The sequence below is a fragment of the Gymnogyps californianus genome, chromosome 23 (genome assembly GCF_018139145.2).
Source record: "Gymnogyps californianus isolate 813 chromosome 23, ASM1813914v2, whole genome shotgun sequence".
NCBI lineage: Eukaryota > Metazoa > Chordata > Aves > Accipitriformes > Cathartidae > Gymnogyps > Gymnogyps californianus.
Window position 1 is genome coordinate 352,977 of NC_059493.1, and position 24,062 is coordinate 377,038.

At 54.2% G+C, this 24,062-nt stretch overlaps 2 protein-coding genes across 2 annotated transcripts; both read right to left on the reverse strand.

Annotated features, from left to right (window-relative positions):
• Positions 1 to 229: 229 nt before the first annotated feature.
• On the reverse strand, positions 230 to 14,516 carry STAMBP (STAM binding protein). The gene is made up of 10 exons (XM_050910158.1): positions 14,504 to 14,516; positions 12,333 to 12,573; positions 7,717 to 7,792; positions 6,965 to 7,060; positions 5,880 to 6,255; positions 5,038 to 5,162; positions 3,932 to 4,069; positions 2,632 to 2,744; positions 2,080 to 2,179; positions 230 to 1,636 (listed from the first exon to the last, which is right to left on the reverse strand). Exons 2-10 carry the CDS (start codon positions 12,545 to 12,547, stop codon positions 1,580 to 1,582), a joined length of 1,296 nt encoding a protein of 431 aa, XP_050766115.1. The 5' UTR covers positions 12,548 to 12,573; positions 14,504 to 14,516; the 3' UTR covers positions 230 to 1,579.
• A 408-nt stretch (positions 14,517 to 14,924) lies between these two features.
• On the reverse strand, positions 14,925 to 20,671 carry DUSP11 (dual specificity phosphatase 11). Its single transcript, XM_050910164.1, is given in 9 exon segments — positions 14,925 to 15,676; positions 16,544 to 16,672; positions 16,968 to 17,043; positions 17,529 to 17,575; positions 17,911 to 17,971; positions 18,520 to 18,643; positions 19,117 to 19,246; positions 20,215 to 20,289; positions 20,629 to 20,671. Coding segments are annotated over 9 exon segments (942 nt in total). The 5' UTR covers positions 20,664 to 20,671; the 3' UTR covers positions 14,925 to 15,411.
• Positions 20,672 to 24,062: the final 3,391 nt, after the last annotated feature.

Consider the following 24,062-nt stretch of genomic DNA (forward strand, 5'->3'; position numbering starts at 1 on the left):
GATGCCCTGAAGTCCCCTTGCTTCCCTCCCACTGCCGGGGGTAGCCTGTTTCCAAAACCGACTGCAAAAACGATGGCAGCAGCAGTTTGTCACGCAGGAGCCAAGGAGGTGGTTGTTGCAAATAAACACAACCCCTAAATAAATCCATTCCCTCCCCGCTCTCAGCCACGCCGGACCCCTCCAACCCCTGAGTTAGCTCAAAGAAAACAAGTGGCAAAAGAAACCCAGCCAAGATAATACAATCCATCTTGTGTTAAAACTGTACACCAACGAATTTTGCATGTAGAAGTACAAGGACATGACATATAGAACATGTATGTATGCATGCCAGGTGGGAAGGCAACTCCAGCCTTCTTTCCCTCCCCGCACAGCCATGTGCTGAGCATCAGAGCGTCCTACCAGAGGATGTGGAGCTGTGGTGGATCACGCTCAGCCCTTTGAGGCCAGATGCCTTCCACCTTTCAATACTGCTTCTTCCCTCTCAACGCCGGGAGAAGCGAGGGCGGAGGCTCAGCGCGGATAGCGCAGGGAAGGGAAAAAAAATCGCTGCTTGGCATCTGACGAAAGCAATTCGGAGGAGGTCCCCGGCTGGTGTACCGCATAACGGCGATGTCACGGAGCGCTGGTTTTTGGCAAGGACAGACTTCATACTGCTTTGAGAAGCGCAGAGGCAAATCGGGCGCGGTGATCTTTGAGGATCAAATTGGCAAAAGCTGCTGGAGACCCGTCTCAGAGAGGCGATGGCCTTGCAGAGCCTTCACACGACAGCACCGCAGCCAAAAGACCGACAGCCTCCGCTACGGTAACACCAGCAAAGCGCCGAACCCAAGCCCTCGCCGGGCAGCCCAGTCGCTGGAGCGAATCCCCCATCCAGGAAAAAGAATCAATGAACCAGACACTCCTCACCACCGCTGGAATGAAGCGGCTTGTGCAAAGCAGTGCCGCATCCAGGCACCTTCTCCCCTGAAACGCTGAAATAGGGGTTCCCAAAGGAGGTTGGGCCCCTTCTTACCTCACCAGGCAAAGATCTGAGTACCAGCCAGCAGGATTCGCTCTGGCTCAGCGAAAATAAGCTCTTGCATGGGGTGAGAGCGGTTAGGAAGGTTTAATCTTAAACTATAGCAAAGACTTATCTACTCCAGCCAGCTGCACTGAGACCACAGCAACCCAGAGAGAGGGCAAAACAAACCATGGGTTAACTTGGGCAAGTCCCACTTTGGAAAGCACTTGAAGAGGTTTCCACCCCTCATGGTTGCAGCAAATCATGGGGAACTCCCCCAAGAAGCTGTTCAAGCCGTAGAGTATTAAACAATTGTTTCAGTGTTAGCTTCTGTCTGAGTTTCCAGTTAGCTTTTCCCCACACCTTGAACCTCAGCACCACTTTGCCAGCCCAAAGCCAGGCACTGAGGTTTCACGTGCTCCCACTGAGGTCAGGGTACCGATTTCACCGTGGTTATTGGGGGAGGAAGGGGAAGGATCACTACACGGTAGAAATCATCTGCTACAGGAGGAAAAAAAAAAAATCCCGAGGCCTAGAAGGAAGGTAGATGGTTTTCTGTAAACGGTTAAGGCAAGAGGCCTATCGGAGATCCATCAGGACCACGTCTCTCTCGACTACTGACACGTGATTGCAGGTCTGGAAGAGAGGGGAAGAGAAAGAGAGGACAGGGGGTTATTCAGATGTTCCCACAGCTCGGGTGAGTCTCCTCTGCCTCCTGACACAACCTGCACCCAGCGTCCTTCGCAGACCAGCCCTCTCGGACCAGGAACTAGTGCCCTGCCCGGTGCCACACAGAGACCAGGGCAGGACACAAATACAAATCTCTCTCTCCAATACAAGCCTTTGCCGCCGCTTTGACCTGTTTCTGCAGAGAAGTGCTCTGCATCGCACCTCCAACACATACTAACAAGTTAGAAAGCTTTTGCAACTCAACTCTAGGAAGAGACAAGCCCCTGCCAGGCTGACCCTCCTGTCCTGGGTCACAGCCTAGCACCTCAACACAGATATAAATTCAAGTGAAGTGTCCAATATGCAGACCCACGGTCCTACAGCCCCCGCTGCCTCGTGGGGTGACTTACAGTGAAGAGAGGAGGGTCTTTGGAGTGCGGATGGAATCCTTTCTGCCGGCAGGAAGAGATCTCCTCCAGGCCATGCTCCGTCAGCTTGAAAAACCCCGTCCTAGAGCAAATAAACACGAGCTCTGTGTAGCTCAAGCCTCTGCAAATAGAAGCACCTCCTTCTGCGTCTCAAGGAGCACGCTTGAGTCTGCTCATCTCGAGCAAGAGCAGAGCTGTGTGCTGTGGGACGCTCCTCTGCCCAGGACACTCCTCTCCCCAGCCCTGCGGCTGCAGCCCGCTCTCCTTTCATGGGTGGGCAACCACAGCCCAGATACGACCCCCCCCACCCCGAACCAGCTCAGAAGAGCTGTCAAATCACGCATGCTCTTCCAGCCTCTTTTGGTAAAACTTTCATTGCGTGACTTGAGATTTTATTCCCACACCAGGAATCCGATAGAGGAAGGGTCGTGGTAAGCAGCCCTTCAATACCTTCTGAAGAGGCTAGACCTCCTGCCCAACCTTTTGGTTGGGCAGCACAGGCAAAGGCCTTCCCTACCCCACATCCCTACTTACTCCTGGTATTTCGGAGAACACACAATAGCAATGGACTCTGGCAACATCATCTGGTAGGAGCAGTGCGTGTGCAGGTCGACGCTGGAGAGGAAGGCTGTCTGCGTGGGGTGAGTCTGAAACACAGGGCAACATAAAAGCGAGGATGTTACAGCACGGTTGGAGAACTAGTCCAAAGGGACGGCGTCTGCCAAGAGAAGGTTGTAACAGGGAAGAGACATAGCTCCTCGGATGGCACAGAGGACACGCTTGCACACTGAAAATGGTTTTGGATTGTTCCAAAACATCTGCTCCTCTTTTCCATTTGGAAAAAAGTATAGAGGAGCTCTACATTTCTGGCCGTAACCCACGGAAAGTCACACTTCAAGGCACAACGCTGTCCTTGCTTTCCTGCACGCCTCCCTGCAGGGCACTTCACACATTTCTGAAGTACCCCTGGGGCACAGCGTCACCAGGCACGTAACGTACTGCCACGGCACTTCAAGATACCACGTTCCACCAAGATGGCCAAGGGTTGTATGATCACAGACAACCACCACCTTACCCAGCTCCGGCTGACAGCTAGATTTCACAGCCTAACTCGTGCTGAAAGGTCTTTCCCCTTTTGCTTGTTAGGTTTTTGTTGCCAAGACCAGCAGAAAGGTCAAAGGGATTCTTGAGGGGCCCTGGATGTCACAGGGCCGTCGCTGAAGAGTTAACACCAAAAGCAGACACCCCGCACATATCAGGCGCACGCAGCAGGCATTTATTTGTCAGAGCCTGCGAGGCAGCTGCTGCTTTCGAGAGATTACTCAGCAGCACCAAACATTTTGCTTGGCACCGATCCGACTGCCAAAGGCTCCGCGGGGACAGGCGGCAGGGCAGCGCTGAAGCCAGCGGAGGAATCTGGAACTGGCACATCCCACGGCAGAGCAGCACACAGCTGTCTGCGACAAGCAGCGCTGCTACGGGGTCACATCACGGGAGAGGCCCTGCGCTGACAGCAGGAGCTCGGGATGCCCCGACAGTGCCTCTGGAGTCAGCTTTTAGCTGGATGAAACATGAGCTTCCTGCCCAATATCCCAATTTCAAAGGGCCCGATGCTTTAGGAAAGGACCTAAACTTAAAACAGATCTGGATTTCTCCAGCAGTGTGAGTAGTGACTGAGACTGCACCAGAGGGAGAAATCCAACCAGAGGATGCTGCCTGCTCCATGCCATCTCCTCCAGTAAATTCTCCTCCGCCAACCCTGCTCCATGCAGCCCTCTCCCTCCCGGCTGAATGCAAGGCCAGTCGGGAAGTGAAACAGGAACGAGACACTCACATGGATCCAGCCTAGCGTAACAAGGCCGTGCTGATCCTGGATCACGAAGAGCTCCTCCTCATTCTCCGTGTTGCAATAATCGGGGCCTCCGTACTGCTTGGGAACGATGACGTGGGTTATCGTGAACTCGTTCCTCATCTGCAAGGCAGCACAGGGGGGCTGTTACCCACCGGCCACCCCCCAAGCAGGAAACACCGCTGTCACCCACTGGTGCAAAGGTAATTTCCTAAGCTTTAGGAACGCAGTACTTCTGCATTCAGCACTCAGGAGCCCAGCCAGGGGAACAGCAGGTCTGGAAACAAGCACACGGATGCATCTACCATCCATTCACAGGTCCCAGAAATGGTAACTGCAAGTTACTGACAAAGGAGTCGCAGGATTTTCTGAGTCTGAGCACGACCCACGGCTTTCTATTTCATTTTCCCTGCCATGCAGAGCACCCACAAGAGCTCAGAGAAGTCCTGGACACCCACCAAAGCGAATCTCTCCACTCACTAGGAGATGACGCCTCGTAGTTAAATAATCACCAAGTATCTGGAAGCAGCTGGATCGCAGAAAGTTGCTACATCAAACAACTTCATTTCAAAGCAAACTTCTGCAAGCAAAGGAGCCCCAAGTGACTCAGGGGAGATAGGCTAGAGCTGCCAATAGAAACCTGTGCACGAAAACTCTTTGGGGGAGAACTAACTGTCTCCAGTCGGTGTTTGCACAGCCTTTTCTGGGTGAGGGTCCTAGTTCACAGCTGGGACACCTCAGTCCTGCTGGTACCAAAAGGACGTGTCACCGGAGCTGCCTGTCACCGGCAACACGGGAGCGCTTGAAGCAGGTACCCAGCAGAGGGTATTCAACGGGAGAGGGGAAGCTGAATACCCATAGGGACTTGGTGGCCAGGACCTCATTCAGTGTGAGGAAATCCTAACATAAAAGGGAAGAAAAGGAGAGGCAGATCATCCCTAACGCTCACGTGAAAGCCTAGTCATCAGTGAAACTGCACTACAGCCTTCCGTGGCAAAAATCACAGTCCTCTAGCCATTTTCAAAGCTATTGCACCTTGACAAAAGACCCCTGCGCCACTTCCAGGGTCTTCATTAGGATTATCACCTTACCAGCTTACCGCAGAGGATCCCACATGTCTCCACACCCCGGATCGTGTTGGCATCAGCCAGCTGGAGGAACTTCTGGCAGAGCTCCCTAGGGACAATGACCTGGCGAAGGACATCCATACTTGCATCTGTGGGGAGAATGGGAGCACAATGAGCAATGACAGTCGGGGACGCCGGAGAAATGGTCCCTCAGGTCAGTAGCTGAAGGGACTAGACTGAGAAAATTCAGCCTGGAAACATTAACTGCTCTAATGTCTACCCTTACAGCAGCAGTCACAGATAAATGAAGTCACTGTGACACTTCATAAAGGACACTCACTACCTCTTTCAGAACAGGGACACGGAGGGAGAAAGAGACCTTCAGCAGTGTGTCAAAACCCAAGTATTTTGTTAACAAAAAGGAAACCACAAAACACTTACAAAATGTCATTTGAAGTAAGATCTGTCACTGGTCAAGAACCAGTCGTTTGGAAGTGTCTGAATCAGTATTTTGGAGCCATATTTGGCAGAAGAGGAGAATTCGGTCAGCCTAGCCACGAACTAAACGCCGATCGCCAACAATATTTGGATCTAGGAAAGCCAAATAGGCTGCAGACTCCAGATCAACAGAGAGACTCGGCTGGAGAAGTGTGGGGGGGGGTGATTCCCAAGAGGAGACAGTTCTCCCCAGTCCTGCAAACCCTTACTGGACAACGGGGAGAACATCCAGTGACTTGGAAGGCCAAATCCCCAGAAGGGATGGAGCCACGATCAGATACTTCCAAGAGCCTCCCAGACAAATCAGCTCCTCGGCCATGTTTGGCTCAGCCCCAGCAAGGGAGAAGGGTGCACTCAGAGGTACTAACTGTTTTCCGTGCTCCCCAAAGCACTAGGTTTCAAAGATCTGTCCACAACAGGAGGTTTGGATGAGACAGTCCCCGCTGACGGACTTGTAGGGCGAACTGGAGAGACAGGAACCTTTGGGATTAAATCAGTCGGGGGCTTTTCCACACCAGGGACGAGGGGCCCGTCCAGAGACTCGGGACTCGGCTCTGGCTTTCCAAATTCCTGCACTATCCTTAGACGTTCCTTCTCCAGCTCCTGTCGTCGAATCATCTCCTCGAAGGCATGAAACTGCTCTTGCTCTGCCTGCTGCTGCTTCATCAGGGCTACCCGATTTCTCTCCTCTTCCAGCTGCTGCTGCAAAGCCAAATTGCGTGCAAATTCCTCTTCCTCCTCCTTCTGCAAGGAGAAATACGCCACGGGACATCAGCACACAGGGGAACACTAGCCCGAGGCAGAATACGAACCCTAGGCACTGCAGGCCCTCAGCAATCCCAGACTACTTCTAAAGGGTCTGCAAAAGGTAACCAGCAAACAGCACTCCCTGCAAGGAAGCTTCAGCTTGCAAAACAGAGACCTGCACTTCCATCAGGAGGGCCAGCTAGACCAGGGCAGTAAAACTGCTGCCTTACCCTCCCTCTTCCACAGAAATATAATTCCAGGTTGATTTCCCTCTGTCCTATCTCTAAAATCGCACTTGTCCGCAGCAAAACTGACTGCAGAGTGTTCTGCTTTGCCCACAGAACCCCAGATCCTCGCCCACGCTGTTACCAGCCGCCTGCTGAGTTTCTGGATCATAAGACCTAGCCTCATGCTGGGACAAAGAGAAAAAAAACCCAACCAAACAGTCCCAGCTCAGCCTGCCTCCAGGATGCACAATGAAAAGAGATGGAGGGATATCTATGACAGATTCACCTACATAACGGCAGCAGAGACACGATCGGGACAGCCCTGCGCTGCAGGTGACAAGGCTAGACCCTGCAAGCTGGGGCTGCCCAGACTTTACATTTCAGAGCACCCAGGGAGCCCTGGAGACCTGCCCTCTTCCAAACCCTTTGTAGCTGAGGGTCTCCTGGGGAGCACAGGCCTCCAGTCTCCTCTCACTCACCTTCTGCTCCTTGTACTTAGCATAGTCCTTGGCGTACCTCTTTAATAGCTCCTCCTTGAGCTCTTCAGCTCTGGGGAAGGCTACTTCTTTCAGTTTCTGAAGGGAGGAAACACAGTCATAAGTGTGTGATAGCCCCAAGGCAAGAAAAACAAGACCTGAACAGATGCAAGAACCAACGGACATGTAGCACCCAGAGATTATAAACCTTGTTCACGAGGCAGGAAGGGCCGAGCAGCTCCACCACCGCGTGCGGACAGGCTGGCAGGCTGCAGACAGGCACGCTGTAGCCGAGTGGCACAGACAGCCCCGCCAACTACACTAGCAAGAGCTTAGGCAGCGTTGTCCTTTGCTCTTCTGGTCAATGCTGAGCAGAGGATCCGTAGGTTCCTGTGGCTGTGAGCAATCTCCACAGATCCTCCGGCAAATCCCTTGAGGACCACCACATTGAGCATCCAGCCACCATGCATGGAAAAGCCACGTGGTCTTTAAAAAGCAGGGAGTTTAACAGGAAAAAAGGACACCCCAGAGCTCAACAGAAAGTAAACTGGACAAGGACAGCCAGCCCAGCGCAAGTACAACGGGGTAAGAACCCCCCAGACCACAACTCCCAAGGCGTCAGGACTGCCTGGTCAAGCCAAGGCTTCTCAGCGTTTGTGTGGATCACTCATCCCAGAGCCATGAAAACCCAAGGTCGATGATCCCAAAACATTTCCGAGAGCAGCCGTTAAAGACTTGCTAATGTTACTACTTACTTTCACTGTCTCCCTCTTTTCGGGTATGACAGCAGTTTTGTAATCACGGTGCTGCGGCAGCTTCTCAATGAAGAGCCTGTAAACGCAGGAGAGAAACTGCATTTCTGAATCACAGCAGAAAGGGACAAACACAAGACAGTAAGTGGCATTTTGGGCGTACAGATCATTCCCCTCCAGCACTGTCCCCTTGCCTCGCCAGCTTCCTGAGCCCTGTGTTCCCCACAATCAGGACAGTCGTCTGCCTTTCTGCAGGAAACCCTCCACCATATAACGGCCTTCTGAGCTCTTCATGGCATACAGGAGATCTCGCTCAGTCCCGGGGGAACACCTCACACAGGAGATTTTTCTTCCAGCTGGACTTTGGAGATGATCCTCAGGGATAAATACATTTGTTTTGAACAGAAACATTAATAAACTGGTCTAAAACAGCAAGGACACTGGCAGCGATTCAGGAAGGTCCCTGGGCACCTGCCTACACCTCTGCGAGCATCCAAGGGGATTACACACAAGCTCAAGGATTCAGCTGACTCAGTGCTCACACCGTCCTTCTGTATGGGGGAACAAGCGGTTTGTGCAAGAGATGGGGAAATTAACTCAGACCTTGAAAAGAGAAAACTTGCAGGTAAGCTAAAAACAAGTTCACAGCATCCCCAGCTGCTGCATCAGGAGCCTTTTGGCTCTGTGGCCCGACCAGCCCAGAAGGTGAGGGCAATATTTCAGGCAGCAGGGCTATTTCTGTGCAGACTTCTGGGAGGGAAATCAAGACTGAGCTCAACATCACCCCGCTCCCAGCACGACTACGAACAGGCTCATCTTTGGCTTCTCTACAAACGGGATAACTCTTTTCTCCTCTGCAGGACACAGTCGTGAAGACGCAGAGAAGGAGTACTGCAAGCACCAGAACAAGGAAAAAGAGCCCGCAAACATGGGGTGATTCACTCTGGCTCAGCTCTATGAGGCTCCCCAGGATTGAGGCATCCCTGAATTATCTCTGTGAACAAGTCCCCAGCGGCACACTTGCTGACCGCGTGCTCAGAGTGAGCTCAGGGCAAGCTTAGCTGGGTCCTTGTCTCCTGCAAGTGGAGCTGTGCTTGCTCAGAGCGTCCACACAGCCTGTGGGCATAACGCAAAAAACCCTGCCCTCCTTCATGGCTCTTTGCTACACCGCTTCAGCATCCGAAGGAGGATGCTCTCCAACTCCTTTAGAGAGCAGCCTCGTGCCCAGGCACAACGAATAAGGGTAGCGAGGACTAGACTGTGCCCCAGGGACCAGCACAAACCAACCAAGGAGGAAAAACTCAGGGGGGGCAGAGTGAGAATGCTCTTCATGCTGAGAAACCTCTGCGTGTGCAGTAAATGAACCCAGCTGCTTCAAAACCTCAGTCCTCTAGGAAAAGGAAGGACTTTTTGCAACCCTGAACGCTCCTGGTTGCCACGGAGAGCGTGAGGATGCTCTCGCCAGAGACCACAGGATCAGCATAACCACGTCACAGCCCGGAGCCACGGAGAAGCCGTCGCTCCATCCAAAACGCCCAGCAAGGTCCCTGCTCCCGGCTGGTGGTTGTGAAGTAGGTCACTGTGTCGAGGAGACAAAACAAGGCTGCGATCATTGCCAAGAGCTAGCAGATTAAAATGGAAGGGATTAATTAAGAAGGATTAAGAGCAGATGCTGGCCTGGGGAGGACGGAAAAACCAGCAGAGACAGCTGGGTTTCCCAAGTCAGGAAGGGGGGAAAAAAAAGTGGGCAGCAGTATGAGAGGAGGACTCAGGCAGCCAGAGGAAACTCTGGGGCAAGACCAGGCAGTGGCAGGCTGGGGATGGAGGCAGGGGAAGGGCAGGAACGGTTCACATTTCCTATCGACAGCCCAGCTGAGGCTTGGCAAGACTGAAACGCCAGGAGTTTTGGGCTTGTTCAAACCTCCGCCTGCTCCCAAGTCCACTATGAGCAGCAGCTGTTTGGCACCGAGCAGCCAGATCACAGGCTATTTTTAAGCGCTGCTACAGCATGCATGCCAAGCCGGCGTCTCTCGAGTCCCTTGCAACACCCCACACAACCCCCTGGAGCCAATCCTAGCAGCTCACAGCCACGCAGGCAAACCAGGAGCCCAAACACCACAGAAAATCCATGTCTTTTTTTTTTTTTTCTTTCTTATTTGGCTCTAGCAAAATCAAACCTAGTGTGCCTGATGGCGATTCAAGGAAAACATCCACTCAGATCAACGCAGAAGCAGCTGTTCAAGACGACAAGCAAGCAGATGTCTTACAAGGTGACAAGACACACGTGTTAAAAGTCCAGCCTGGTTATTCTTAGAGAAAGCCGTGCCGCCCTCCTGCCCCCCATGAGGGCTGGGCAACAAGCTTCGTTTCCGCACGGGAAAGAGAGGTGCTGTGCAGCCAAACGACCCGCACGAGATCGAGCGGGTGGCCGGAGGCCAAGCAGGACACTGGCTGCATCACTGGGAATCTCAGTGTAGATCTGTCTTGAGATTACCCCACGTCTAGACGAGATTGTCTCAAAACCGATGGCTCTCCAAATCAGGCGCCACAACACAGATCTCAGCGGGTAATTCAGGCCTTGAGATCAGCCTTGGGGAGCGCTGTATAGGGAAATAAAGAGAAATCCAGCTTCCTAAAGCCACACCGACCACACCTCGCTCCCAAGGACGATGCGCTCGCTCCCACCAAACACACCAAGCTAAGAGCCCCTCACGTACTTCTCAGGGCTGGAGACCTCCCCTTCCCAAAGGCGCAGCTTGATGCGGAAAGTGCCTGCACCAGGCCATACACTCCGGCAGGGAGCTGGGCTCTGAGAAAGGACAGCCACAGCACTGACTGCAGATGTGGGCTGATGCACTGGGGGACGAATTCCGGTCCTGTTTCTAGAAAGGGGAGACTTTTCACAGGACTGCAGAGCAAGTCCTGTGAGAGGCTCCAATTACCAGTGTCCCGCTCTTGCCTTCTGGATCATGCCCCTTGGGGAAGGACATCCAGAAAACCCTACATCAAGCCTACTGCTTGAGCTACAGCTTTACATCTTCATGTAAAGAAAAGAGACTGTGACATTAAGTTCATATCTTTGGACAGTCCAGGGCAACAGCTCATATTCATCAGCGCTGGAGAAACCACACCAAGGGAAGGTTTTTTCACTTTCCTGGCAGCCCAGCAGTCCAGCTAACGTAAATGCCACGAGCATTTGAAAGCCGCTGGAGGGAAAACACGCCAGCACCTATCATTGCTATAATGAAACAGCAAAGGTGCTTTTAGTTCATTTGTTTAGTTAGAGTTTCTCCTTTGGCCCCGGCTACGTAGCCAGCCTGGAAACCTTCCTGAGGGTTTTTACACTTCCCAGCTCCCTGTGCAGCCTCCCAGGGCACTTGCTACAATGCCCATAAAAGCTCAGGAAGTGCAAGGCGGGAAGAAAAGCTAATCAGAAAAAAATGCGTTGGATTTAAGGGGCAGGAACCCTGCACATGGGGGCAGGGAGAGAAAACACCCACGGAGATGCCAACCACATTCTGGATAAGCGGGTAGCGTGGGCACAGCAGAGACCACACCAGAGTGGCACTGGGCGAAAGCGGGAGGGACAGGCTCGCAGCCAAAAAACCTACAGGAACAGGACACTCCGTGCCATTGGGGTATTTTCTGAGAATCGCAGTTTTCAGCCCTTTAAACACCGACAGGCACAGCCACAGAGAGGCACACGTTTGCTCCGCTCATACTCCGGGCTGCTCAGACACCATCCAGACCTGACACCACGTCACCGCGTTAGCATGGTGTACGCTCCGGCTCGGCAGGCACGGCAGTGGGGTTTCAGACCCAACATACGATCTGGGGCTTTCCAGAAGGGTGCTCAGTACCCGAGAAACTCACCAGTTGATTGGGATCAGGTTCTTTGGACCCAGAACTCTTCCCCACGTCCCTCCTGAGAAGGACTTGGGTATATGCGTGTGTGTTTGGAGGGGGTAGATTATATTCTTTCCGAGATGTAAAACTAAACCTACAATCAGTCCCTGTACATGAAGGAGGAACTCGCTGCCTGCTGTGCAAGGCTGTAGTAACTTAAGTGTAAAGCAGCCTTCTCCTCCAAAGGCGGTTTGTTAGAGAAAGCACCGACCAGCCTAGATCCTTTCCAGGTAGATACCCGATACTGAGATACTTGACCACAGATCCTTGCCAATCCATACGACGTCACGGCCAACGGAGCGACAATCGAGGCCAATCTAGCCAGTCTGCGGTGATAAAACACCGGGAAGCTCCGACATACAGGGAGCCAAAACCTCCCCTCCTGCTGACAGGAGTCTCCACTAGCAGAGGGACAGAAGAATACAAGATCAGCCCGGTTTCAAAGGGAACTTTTACAAACCTCCTGCAAAGCAGGGAGCGGCATTTGTGGGTTTGTGCCTCACATCTTTACAACATCTCCTGGTCAGTCTAACCAGCTGTATCCTCACCTCTGTGGGAACCAAAATTCAAAAGGAGCAGAGCTCTGGACAGAACCCAGTTCTTCCAGCTCAGCAAGGCCTCAGTGTTCAGACACGCTCAAAATACGCAATGCCAAACCCACAACCCCTTGTATCGACACAGGTTACTTGCAAACAAAGCAACGCTGCTCTTACGTGATATATTTGTTGTACAAAATAAAGGCATGCTCGATATTGCCTTCCTCCGAGTAAATGGTTGCCATGCGGAGGATTTCCACGCCGGAGCGGTAGTAGCGTCGCGGTGGGATGTCCTCGTTCACTTCCACGGCGCTTCCCACCTGGATCAGTCTTCGTACTCGCTCCTCCGGTGGGAGGCTGACGTCGGCGTGGTCGGGCATAACGACACACATCAAAGCTGCCGCGAGGCTGACGAACTCTGTGGTAGGAGGAAAGTCAAGCGCATCAAAACCAGCGTAAACCAGGTAACTCATCCGGTTTCCTCAGGACTCTCTTTCCTTGATAGAAATCACCCCCCCTCAGCAGAAAAGCGTTTAATACATGGGCCAAGCTAGGTCCAGAGGGAGGAATGTGGGAGAAGCCCAGTCTTTTTGGGCACAGCGCTTGCATATTTATCTTTATGACCTGAAAGGCAGCCACAAATTCAAGATCAGTCCTTGGTTAATTGATTTCAAGCTAGGGTTTGACCCATCCAAATCCTACCCAAAGTAGCGCTTCCTTCCCAGTTGTCTCTCCACACAACAAAACTAGTGCCGGTCACTAGTTCGGGGTGAGAGATGGCCAAAAAGTTTCATTCAGACTCGAGCAGAAGCCGCTTTACACGGTGTTTCAACCCTGCAGCGTCCACCGTTTTGCTTACACAGCAGTGAGAAGAGGACGGAGCTGAAGGCCATCCTCCCAGCCGCTGCTGCTCAGCAGATCTGTCCTTACCCAACAAGCTTGATCCCAAATTGCTCTTTCCCCGGGCACAGTTGCGATCCCTCTCTCCCCCGTGCGGCGGGAGGCACGCCTGTCACCCCAGGAATGCACCTCGACCTGATCCGCGTGTCTGCCTCCCGCTTGGCTCCGACAAACCCCTTCTCACCCACAGCCTCACGGCACAAGCTGATAAAAATTCAAAGCGGAGGAAGCGCCGAGACTGTTTGAGGGGCAGCGAGCCCCGAAACTCTCCGCCATGCTCTTCCCCCTACGCCAAAAGCGGTTTTCTCCTGGAAAAGCCACCTCAGACCGGCGAAAAGGTTAAACTCCCTATGAAATCACAGCGCTGAATCCAGAGCGCCTCGCAAGCCTTCCAGCAACGCGACTGCCACACGCACGACATCACGATTTACTGCGGCTCCTTCCTAAACAGGGGAAGGGTCCCAAGCTGAGCTAAGCACCACCTGAGGATCCCAAGTGGCCTTTCTGGGGTTACCTCGGAGCAGAAGCCCCTTTTTAAGGCAGGCAGGCCCATGTTTCTCAGCCTGCATCCTGGAGGGGCCTCCACAGGCCTCTTACCCTAAAGAAGGGCTGTGGGATTCGTTCCTGCCAGAGGCCACGGTGGCAAAGCACTCACTTATGGGGTGTGACAGAGCCACAGCTCAGAGCGAGCTTCAGCTTCTCCTCCTCACTGGTGCTTCCACCGGGAAGGGGGGCTGTTCAGTTGCTCCTCCAAACCAGAGCTCTCAGTCACCTCCCCAAATCAAAGCCCCCCTACCAAGTTCCACAGTCCTTCTCCCCCAAGAAAGAACAGATACCACTCACACGCCGTAACTCCCGGTGCCCCCAACCCAGAGCTTCCCCTCTAATTCCCACAGCACCCCTCAAGATAAAGAAAGTGCCCAAACCGCCACACCCCCCCGAGCTGCTAGCCCCTCAACTACAGCCATTGCCCACCAAGAGAAAGGAAGACACCCCCACACACACATCAGAGCCCTCCAGAAGTCCCACAGCCCTTCCCCTGCAAGGGAGAGCAGGGGAGCCCCCCAGCACTGCCAGTCCCTCCCAGAACAGCCTCCCCCTGCCCTTCCCTTCTAAAAAAAGAGCAGAGGATCCCCCAACCAAAGCCCCCACGGGCTCCCAGCCTCCCACAACAGAGCAAGGGGAGCGCCAAGCCCGATTCCCCTTCCTAAGGGGAAAAATACCCCCAGCCAGAGCCGCCCTGACCGGAGCCCCACGAACGGAACCTCGATACGAGACACCCCCCCCCCCCCCCCCCAACCGGAGCCCGCCCGGCCCGGCCCCCCAGGAGAAGAAGGGACCCCCCGATCGGCGCTCCCAGCTCCCAAGCCGCCTCTTGCCCCATGCCCTGGCCCTTCAAGCGAGGAAAGGACCCCTCCCAGCCCCAGTGCCCGGGCCCGGGCCCTGACCTGCCGCCGGGACGGCGCCACCACCCGCCGCCTCTCCTTCAGCACTTCCGGGTTGTTGCCGAAAAAGCCGACAGCCCCGCCCCGCCTCGCTTTCAGCTGCCAATCAGAACCAACGCAACATCCGGGCACGCCGCAGCCACCTCCCACTTCCGCCCGGCCGAGTAGCCGCTTCCTCTCCCTTAGCGGAAAGCCGGGCATCATGACATCACAGCCCGGCCCTGAACCTTAAAGGGGCAGCGCCCTTCCCGGCTGCACAGCGCCCTTCCCTGCCCGAAAACACCCTTTCTCACCCCAAAACGGTCCGGTCGCGAGGCTAGAGTCCACCGCCCAACCACCCTCCGCTCGGGTGAGAGCCGAAGTGCGGATCCTGCAGGGCTCGTCATGCCCATCTAGGGGGAAATAACTGCTCCACAACTGGGGCTCGAGCTTTACGCACCACAGAAATTTACTTCAGCAAAAGTGGGTGAAAAGAAAAAGAAAAAAATCATCTAGTTTCAGGCCAAATCTTATTTCTTGTTATGTATTGAGGAAATCAAGAAAAAGCCCTTTTTGTTGAAGGTTAAAGGGATGCTCCTGAGGATGTTTCTTTAGGATTATACCAGCTCCGTTTGGGTCCACGTTTATTCTCCGCATCCCTCAAGGAGCGGAGCTATGACTCCGGTAGGACACAGGATTAAAAAAATTTCGGTGAGATTTATAAAAGTACCAAGGAGGGGTGGGATGAGAAAAAATTTAAAAAAAAAAAAAAAGAGAGCTGTGTTAACATTAAGAACACCTGCATTTGCAGTTCCCAACTGCTGGTGGAGGTTACAGCAAAGCCGCTCGTTCAAGCGGCAAGAGACCCATCTCGGAGCTCCTCCAGGGTGAAGATGCAGCCCTGGACGGGCTTTCGTTGCATACAACATTCCCTACGCCATCACAACGGGTTTCCTACGCCGGCGCCTGCGTTTCCTGGCCGCTTGTGTTTCCTGGGGTGGGCAGAGGTAAGGGCTCTGCGGGGGGAAGCACAGTCCATTGCGCTGCTCCTTAGCGGGCAACGAAACCCAACAGTTCCTCGCTGCCAAACTGCACGGTCGCCTTTGCTCCATCGCTCTGTGCTCGTGCGCCAGCTCCTGGTGTCGTGCCTGCGCCTTGGCGCCTCGCCTACGGTTCTTCTTGGCGCTGCCGGAGTTTCTGGAAAAAAAAATTCAGAAGTCGGTACCAGGGGAAGTCACGGCCCCTTCAGTCTCTCTGTGTGTGGAGACCGAAAGGGCTGGTTGCGAATCCCCTCAGCCCCTCCGCGATCACCTGGTCCCTTTTCCTTCAGCCTGAATGATGTGATACCCAGGAAGAACGCCCAGCTAGCAGCGTATTTCCTACACGCTGATTTCTTAGAGTAAGGGAAGTTTTCAGCAGGAAACATTTTCTACGCCCCTGAAGAGCGGGGCTGAACGAGTCCCTTGCTCTGCCAGAAGCAGGCACTGGCTACCACGCATCTGCTCCCGAGATGGTTTCGGAGCTCCCCCACAGCTAGGAGCTGCCAGAAGTCATCTCCCATCTAGGACACGCGCCCAAGGTCAAGAGGAAGCTCTTTACCTGCATTCACTGTTCCCCTGCCATCCCTGCTGAGACGGGAGGAGCCTAGGAACAGAAAGAGAGCTTCACTCTCAGGGAAGAGCTGCCTCACTCGGCACCCGATTCAAAGTCCTCTTGTCCCTGAAACCTCTTAGCTTGAGAACGTTTCAGCCCCACTGGGAACCAGCACCAACACCGTCAGTTACGTTATTCCGCGTCTACAGGCACAAGTGCGCTATTCAGAGGCAAAGAGCTTTGCTGCTGTCGACACAGGGAACACTTCAACTTTGATAAGGAGGCTCTAGCCAAGTTTCAGGGAGGTTTTTTTTCCCCCACCGCAGAGCTGGCAAGGCAACAGGCGCTCTCTCGTGTGAGCTGCAGCTTGTAAAAATCCAAGTTTAAGTTTCTTAAAAGTGAGAAAGCAGCTCTTTTTGTTCCGTCTGCTCAGCTGCACGGCATGCGCAGAGGCAAGAAGCAAAAACCTACCTGGGCACCGCTAAGGGGGATTGGTTCGAATGATGCGGATGATGTTTGGCCATCTGCTTTTTAGTGTTCAGCGTATCACCGGCTTTTTCTTTGAAGGGGCCCGAGCCCAAATTGTTTAGTCCACAGTTCCTTAAAAAGAATTCTGTATGTCTCAACTGTGTCCACAAACCATTCACCAAGTGATCACAACAGCTCTTTTCCACTTAAAAAACCCACCCCTTTGCATCACTGCTCCCCGAAAAAAGGAAGGGCAGCAGGCCTGTGGAGGTCTTTAAACCCAGGCCTCCCAACTGCCCACCTCCCTCCTCACCCACTGGCCCATTCTACCTCCCTTCCTAGGAGCTCGTCACATTTAACATCTGCTGGTTGACAGCAGCTCTCCCTGGGCACACACACTCGCCTATGCACACACAAAAAGACTTACTTTTTTACAGATCTCTTCTGAAGATCTTGGATATAGTTGGTTCTCTCTATAGGATGCCCTCGAGCCCTGTTGAACACTGGAGAGAGACAGGTCTGAGTTACAACAACGCTCTGTACAAGTCATCTTTGGGGCTGCAGAGCACTCAAACCCTTTTAGAAGGATTTTAACCCCTTCAACCAACACTTCTGCACTCAGGTCACACAGTGTGATTCCACTCAGCGCACCGCCCTTCGCACGACAGCCCGTGACAAGGCAGACAGGCAGGCAGAGCTGCAGTGCGGCACTATCCGACCTGCGCTCAGTGCCCGCCACGTTCACTCAACCCTGGTTAGCTCCGCAGTCGGGCCACAGGCTTCATTCCTTCTTTCCAATTACCTCAAAGAACCCCCAACACCTCCCCTCCTCTAGCTCCCATTCTAAACGACAGGAAAACACGCGCACACACACAGAGCTAAAACACAGTTACCTCCCTGGAGCTAGCCCAAACCTTTTGGCCATCTAAAACCACAGGCCCACGATAAACATTTCGCATCCGAACAAGAAGAACAGACACATACGTACACTCTATTGCAGTATTTGGCTCCATGCCTTCAACGTCAATGAGGTACCTGAACAGATCAGCAAGAAAGCTCTAATTAGATAATTAACTAGGGAAACATTGACAGGTTAGTGATGACTCAAAAAGAAAGAGTAACTGGGAAGCTTTTAGAGCTTCTGTTTACATGCCGCAATGGAGTATCAGCATTTGGTCTGCTGAAATCGGGGGTAGAAAGTGTCCCCTAACAACAACCTTCTCGAAGCTGAAAAGCTTTAAATCCTTGCAAGCCTGGGATTACACAGATCACTTGACTCCTGTTTTACTGGTGCAACATTATTTCCTCCTGGAGTCAACAAGAAGCCGGCAATGCCACCACTTAACTCAGTTGGACTAAGGACAACTCACCTACAAACCAGGTAGCCAGTTCTGTTTAAGCCATGCGTGCAATGAACTCCGATGAGTTTATCTGTAACACACAACAATCATGTTATATTGAAGTGCTCTTTCTCCAAAATCCCACCAGAACAAGCCCATTTCCATTCACCCTCCAACAGTGACACCAGCATAAATAAACAGACATGACCACGCAACAACGTCACCATGTTTATGTCTAATTGGCACCACCGATTCAGCTCATTAACTCATTTAATTCTGTGAGCTCATCTGCACGGTCACACAGCTCACCGCAGGGAAGATGTAGTTAAAAGCTCCACAAAAAGCTATCCCACATTTCCCGAGCACTAACAGCTTGCTGCTTACACCGCTACCAAAAAGCGATCAGTATTTACAGCCAGTCTAGAAATGGAGTCTCAAACTCAATTAAAGCTCGACTCACTGCCAAATTATCAGGGAGCCAGCATGAATTCCTTTACCATAACAAACCGATCTTATTGCCTTGACATTCACATACCAAGAGAAAGAAAAGTAATTCACGCTGTTCATCAAAACGTCACTGGCCTCCAAGTCTGCAGTGCCCTTCCCAACAACAGCAACGTAAGGGAAATCCACACTTACCGTTGTCTTTATTGTCTCTCAAAAACTTTTTTACAACGCATTTGAATTGAAAAATGGTGTGCCTGTTTGGTATTTCGTGTCCCATTGTCAAGATCTTTGAGTAGCAGAGTGTGGCTGGGAGCTCCTACGAGAAAGAAAAATCAATAATTTCCAGGAAAAGCACAAGGATTCTTATCAATTAGAGAACCACAGACCATAAGCCAGAAAAAGCCAAGCTTTTCGACTAAGCCCAAAAGAGCAGCAACGCAGTTTTAGGTAAGAAAACTTCTGCTTCGCTCCCTTGACATAGTACCAATATTCTCAAGCAGCCTGTTTGCATCTTTATTTCTCATGCCTTTGCTCTTTCCTCCCTGGGGAAGACGAAGCACACACAGAGGCTGGAACACCCTTCCAAGCAATTATCCACGTGTTTGATACCACAAGCCAAAGCTGGTTGTAATCAGGGCCTGCAACGCTTCACCTCATCCCCCTGCCAGAGGATTCGAGTGCCTCATACTCTTCAAAAGTTATCTTCTTGCAAGAAACATCTTCCACTTTATCAGCAACATCAGGGCTTACACAGAGCTTCATTTCCCCAACGGTACAACCGAGACTGACCTCTGGCCCGTAGTAGCGAGTTGTGTACGTCAGGTCAATGATCAGGCCCAGTTCTTCCTTCTGCTCTTTGATTTTCTTAATGAGGTCACGAGGCGAAAATCTCTCCTCTGGATGAAGGTTCTGATCAAAGCTCTGAGAGAAAATAATGTTTAAGAGCAGACATTAAACTCCGGTGCATTGCGACTGGTGGGAAGAGGTTCATGCTCCAGAACCTCCCAAAGATCATCCCTTCAAAGAGAAAGACAGAGGCAGCGAGCAAAGGCAGACGCAGACTGACACACAAGTTACACCGAGCCAAATCAGAACGTACTCAGGCCCTCACTGCTTTGGGACTGTTCAGCTGAGGGTTTCCAGGACTCACTGAAGACTTCATACTGTGGCAAAACACCGCAGCACAAAAACATGCCCAGAAATTGAAGTTTTTGTTTGGTGAAAGCTATAAAATAGGCTCGCACCTCAAATGGAAGTGAGCAAACAGCACTGCTCCCCATCACGAGCTCCGCAACCCCCATGGACGTGATCCACAGTGTTTGTTTTAGGCATAACTGCTATGCTCAAACCACTCCGGGGCAGAGCTTGCCCCAGCACACAGCCACAAGGTCCTCCAGGCACAGCCGGGCGGGCAGTGGCACCGCCACACCAACCCTCACAGTCTGCTCCCGAAACTCGGCTCTGGCACTGTGTTCATCGGGCTGCGTAGCCTCCGGGCACCCGGCAGTCCTGGCAGGGGCTGCCTGCAGCACCCCTCCTGCCCTAACAGAGCTGGCCTGGACAGACCTCCTTGTATCCAGGGTGCCCGGGCGGTGCTGCCAGCACCCAGAGAGCTGCCAACGCCCCCAGAAACCGTTCCTGGTCACCCCCACAGCGTGAACACCACCGTGATCCCATCACACGCTCTGACTGCTCAAACAGCAGTGACCACGCTGTCCTCCTCTCTCCCCCAGGTTATAACCCACTTACCAAAACAAACAACAAAGTGACCTACTGACACTCGTTCTCATTTTTTGGAAGGAATTCACTCCTTGATTCTCCACAAAGCAATGCTTTCCCGCAGCCGCTTTCCCCCCAAACAGGCCCAGGGTGTCGGCGGGCGCTTACCTTCTTCAGGGGACCTTGAAGGCGATGAAGCGGGTGCCCGGCATCCTCCTCCCCAGCGGGACGTAGTCGGTCCACCTAAACCCCGCAGCACGGAGGCGTTAAACGGCTGACCCAGGCACCGGCCCCGCGCTCCCCCTGGCCCAGGGACCCTCAAAACCCCCAGGCCCGGGGACCCTCACCCCCCACCCCGCGACGCCCCCCAAGCTTTAAGCTATGGCTCCCCCCTGCCCGGGGGCTGCGATACGTTAAATATAATGGGCCACGCAGCGCCGCCGCTGTCAGGGCTCGGTCGGGCCCCGCGGCTCCCGGCAGCACCGGGCCGCACGCCGCCGCAGTGCCCCGAGGCAGCCCCCGGGAGGCCCCAGGCTAGGAGGAAGCCGCGGAGCTGCGTGAAGACAGGGGAGACGCACTCACCGCTCCGGTACGCGGGACGCCCCTCTGCCCACCATGATGGCGCCGGCACCCGACCCGTCGAGCGCCGCTTCCGCTTCCGCTGCCTTGACCCCGCGCAGCCGCCGTCCACGCCGGCGAAACAACACTGAGGCCCCGCCCCATTGGTGAAGCCACGCCCCTCGGTGGCAAGGCCACGCCCCCTGCCCTACCGTCTCTGAAGCTGTGGCGCCACCTAGCGGTTACAAATGGGTACAACAGCCCCGGAACCGGCATCGCCATCACCGCCCCAGCACCACCATCACCTTCCCAGTACCAGCATCACCTTCCCAGTACCAGAATCACCGCCCCAGTACCAGAATCACCTTCCCAGCACCAGAATCACCGCCCCAGCACCAGAACCAGCATCACTGCCCCAGTACCAGCATCACCGCCCCAGCACGAGCGTCACCGCCCCAGTACCAGAACCAGCATCACTGCCCCAGTACCAGCATCACTGCTCCAGTACCAGAATCACCTTCCCAGTACCAGAATCAGCATCACTGCTCCAGTACAAGCATTACTGCCCCAGTACCAGAATCAGCATCACTGCTCCAGTACCAGCATCATTGCCCCAGCACTAGAATCACCTTCCCAGTACCAGAACCAGGATCACCACCCCAGCACCAGCATCATTTTCCCAGTACCAGAACCACCTTCCCAGTACCAGAATCACTGCTCAGCACCAGCATCACCTTCCCAGTACCAGAACTACCTTCCCAGTCAAGAATCACTGCCTCAGCACCAGCATCACCTTCCCAGTACCGGAATTACCTTGCCACTATCAGAATCAGCATCACCACCCCAGTACCAGCATCACCGTCCCAGCACCAGCATCACCTTCCCAGTACCAGAATCACCTTCCCAGCCCCAGAACCAGCATCACTACCCCAGTACCAGCATCACCGCTCCAGTACCAGCGTCACTGTGCTGCTACGTGCATCATCACTGCCCCAGTATCAGCATCAGCACCCTGGTTCACCCCAGCACCAGCATCACAGCCCCAGGACTGGTGTCCCCACCCTACGCCAGCACTGGTACCAGCATCCCTGCCTTGGTACCAGCATCCCCAGTACTGGCATCCCCACTCCATGCTGGTACCGGCACTCCCAGACCAGCATCCCTACCCCATCCCAGTACCAACATCCCTGGTACTGGCATCTCTACCCCAACCCCAGTACCATCAGCCCCAGTACCTGCATCCCCCATGTACTGGGTTTGCATGGCAAGGTTTTGGTAGCGGGGGGGCTACAGGGGTGGCTTCTGTGAGAAGCTGCCAGAAGCTTCCCCTGTGTCCGACAGAGCCAATGCCAGCCGGCTCCAAGTCGGACGCGCCGCTGGCCAAGGCCGAGCCCATCAGCGACGGTGGCAGCGCCTCTGGGATAACAGATTTAGGAAAGGGAACAAGTTACTGCGCAGCAGGAATTGCAGCCGGGGAGAGGAGCGAGAAGATGTGAGAGGAACAACTCCGCAGACACCAAGGTCAGTGAAGAAGGAGGGGGAGGAGGTGCTCCAGGCGCCGGAGCAGAGATTCCCCTGCAGCCCGTGGGGAAGACCATGGTGAGGCAGGCTGTTCCCCGGCAGCCCATGGAGGTCCACGGTGGAGCAGATATCCACCTGCAGCCCGTGGAGGACCCCACGCCGGAGCAGGGGGATGCCTGAAGGAGGCTGTGGCCTGTGGGAAGCCCGCGCTGGAGCAGGCTCCTGGCAGGACCTACGGACCTGTGGCCCCATGGAGAGAGGAGCTCAGGCTGGAGCAGGTTTGCTGGCAGGGCTTGTGACCCCGCGGGGGACCCACGCTGGAGCAGTCTGCTCCTGAAGGACTGCACCCCATGGGAGGGACCCACGCTGGAGCAGGGGAAGAGTGTGAGGAGTCCTCCCCCTGAGGAGGAAGGAGCGGCAGAAACAACGTGTGATGAACTGACCAAAACCCCCATTCCTCGTCCCCCTGCGCCGCTCAGGGGAGGAGGTAGAGAAAATCAGGAGTAAAGCCGAGCCTGGGAACAAGGCAGGGGTGGGGAGAAGGTGTTTTTAAGATGTGGTTTTATTTCTCATTATCCTACTCTGATTTGACTAGTAATAAATTAATTTTTTTCCCCAAGTTGAGTCTGTTTTGCCCGTGACAGTAATTGCTGAGTGATCTCCCTGTCCTTATCTCGACCCATGAGCCTTTTGTTATATTTTCTCTCCCCTGTCCAGCTGAGGAGGGGAGGGATGGAGCGGCTTTGGGGGGCACCTGGCATCCAGCCAGGGTCACCACCACCCCACCCCACTATGAGCAACCCCCACAAGTACCACCTGGGGACCTCCACAAAGGGACACTCCACGGGCGTCCCCATCATGGCCACACAGAACCGTCCTGTTCAACCGCAGCTGGGAGCAGCAGTTGCCCCTCGGGGCAGAAAGAGGGAGGACAAAAACAACCCCAAAGTACCCCAAACCCCCCCATCCCCACCATTGGGGCAGGATGGGGCAGCACACGTGTCGGCATCGCAGGGTCACCGGTGCCGGCCCCGTCCCTTCCCCTCGGACACGAAAATCACCTCCCCCCAAAAATGTCATCGTTGGGATGGGAAATTGTTGGCATGGGAAATCATCGTGGGGATGGAAAACCATCACGGGGATGGGAAATCATCACTGGCATCACCATCGCTGCCTCAGTACCAGTGCGAGCAGCCGGGGCTCCTCTGCCATACGCAGACACATACACATATATATATGTACCGTGCATGTAATCGCTCTTCAGACTCCACGCTTTCCTGGCCCTGGGAGTTTTGTCCCGGGATGGGGACTCAGTCAAGCTGGGGCAGGATTTTCCAGTCTGCGGCATCTCATTCCCAAGAGGGTGGTGGGGAGCAGCACCCTGTGCCCAGCCTGGAAAGATGCTGCCAGCATCTCCAGCTGGGAGAAAAGTCCTTTTTCCGGAGGGAGGAAAACCACATGGATTAGCATCAACGCTGGGAGGATGGAGGCGTCAGCAGCCAGTGGCAGGGAAGGGCCGGCTCGACTCGCCCGGCCGAGCAGGGGGCTCAGCTCTCGGGGTGCCCCGGGGCTGTCTCGGCACATGGGGGCTGCTCCCCCCGCGCCGGGGAAATCAGGTTGAACCTCCCTCATTTCCAGCCAACCCTGTAATTAGCGCTCAGCCCATGCTGGCAAGCAGGATCCGGCCCTGGGAAAGAGCCGCGGCTGCCTCGGGGTGTGAGGCAGGGACCGGCTGAGCCTGGAAAACTCATCTCACACCTGGCCGGCAAGCGGGCGTTGCTAGCTGGGGCTTGCCGTCCCTCTCCGTGTGTCCCCCCTGTTTTCCCTTCTCCTTCCCAGCCCGTTGCTACCCCGAGTCTCGGGATGCTTTTGCAAAGGGTGATCCTGCCCTGCGGGGACCCCATCCGCAGACGTGGATCCACCCGCAAGGGCTTTTC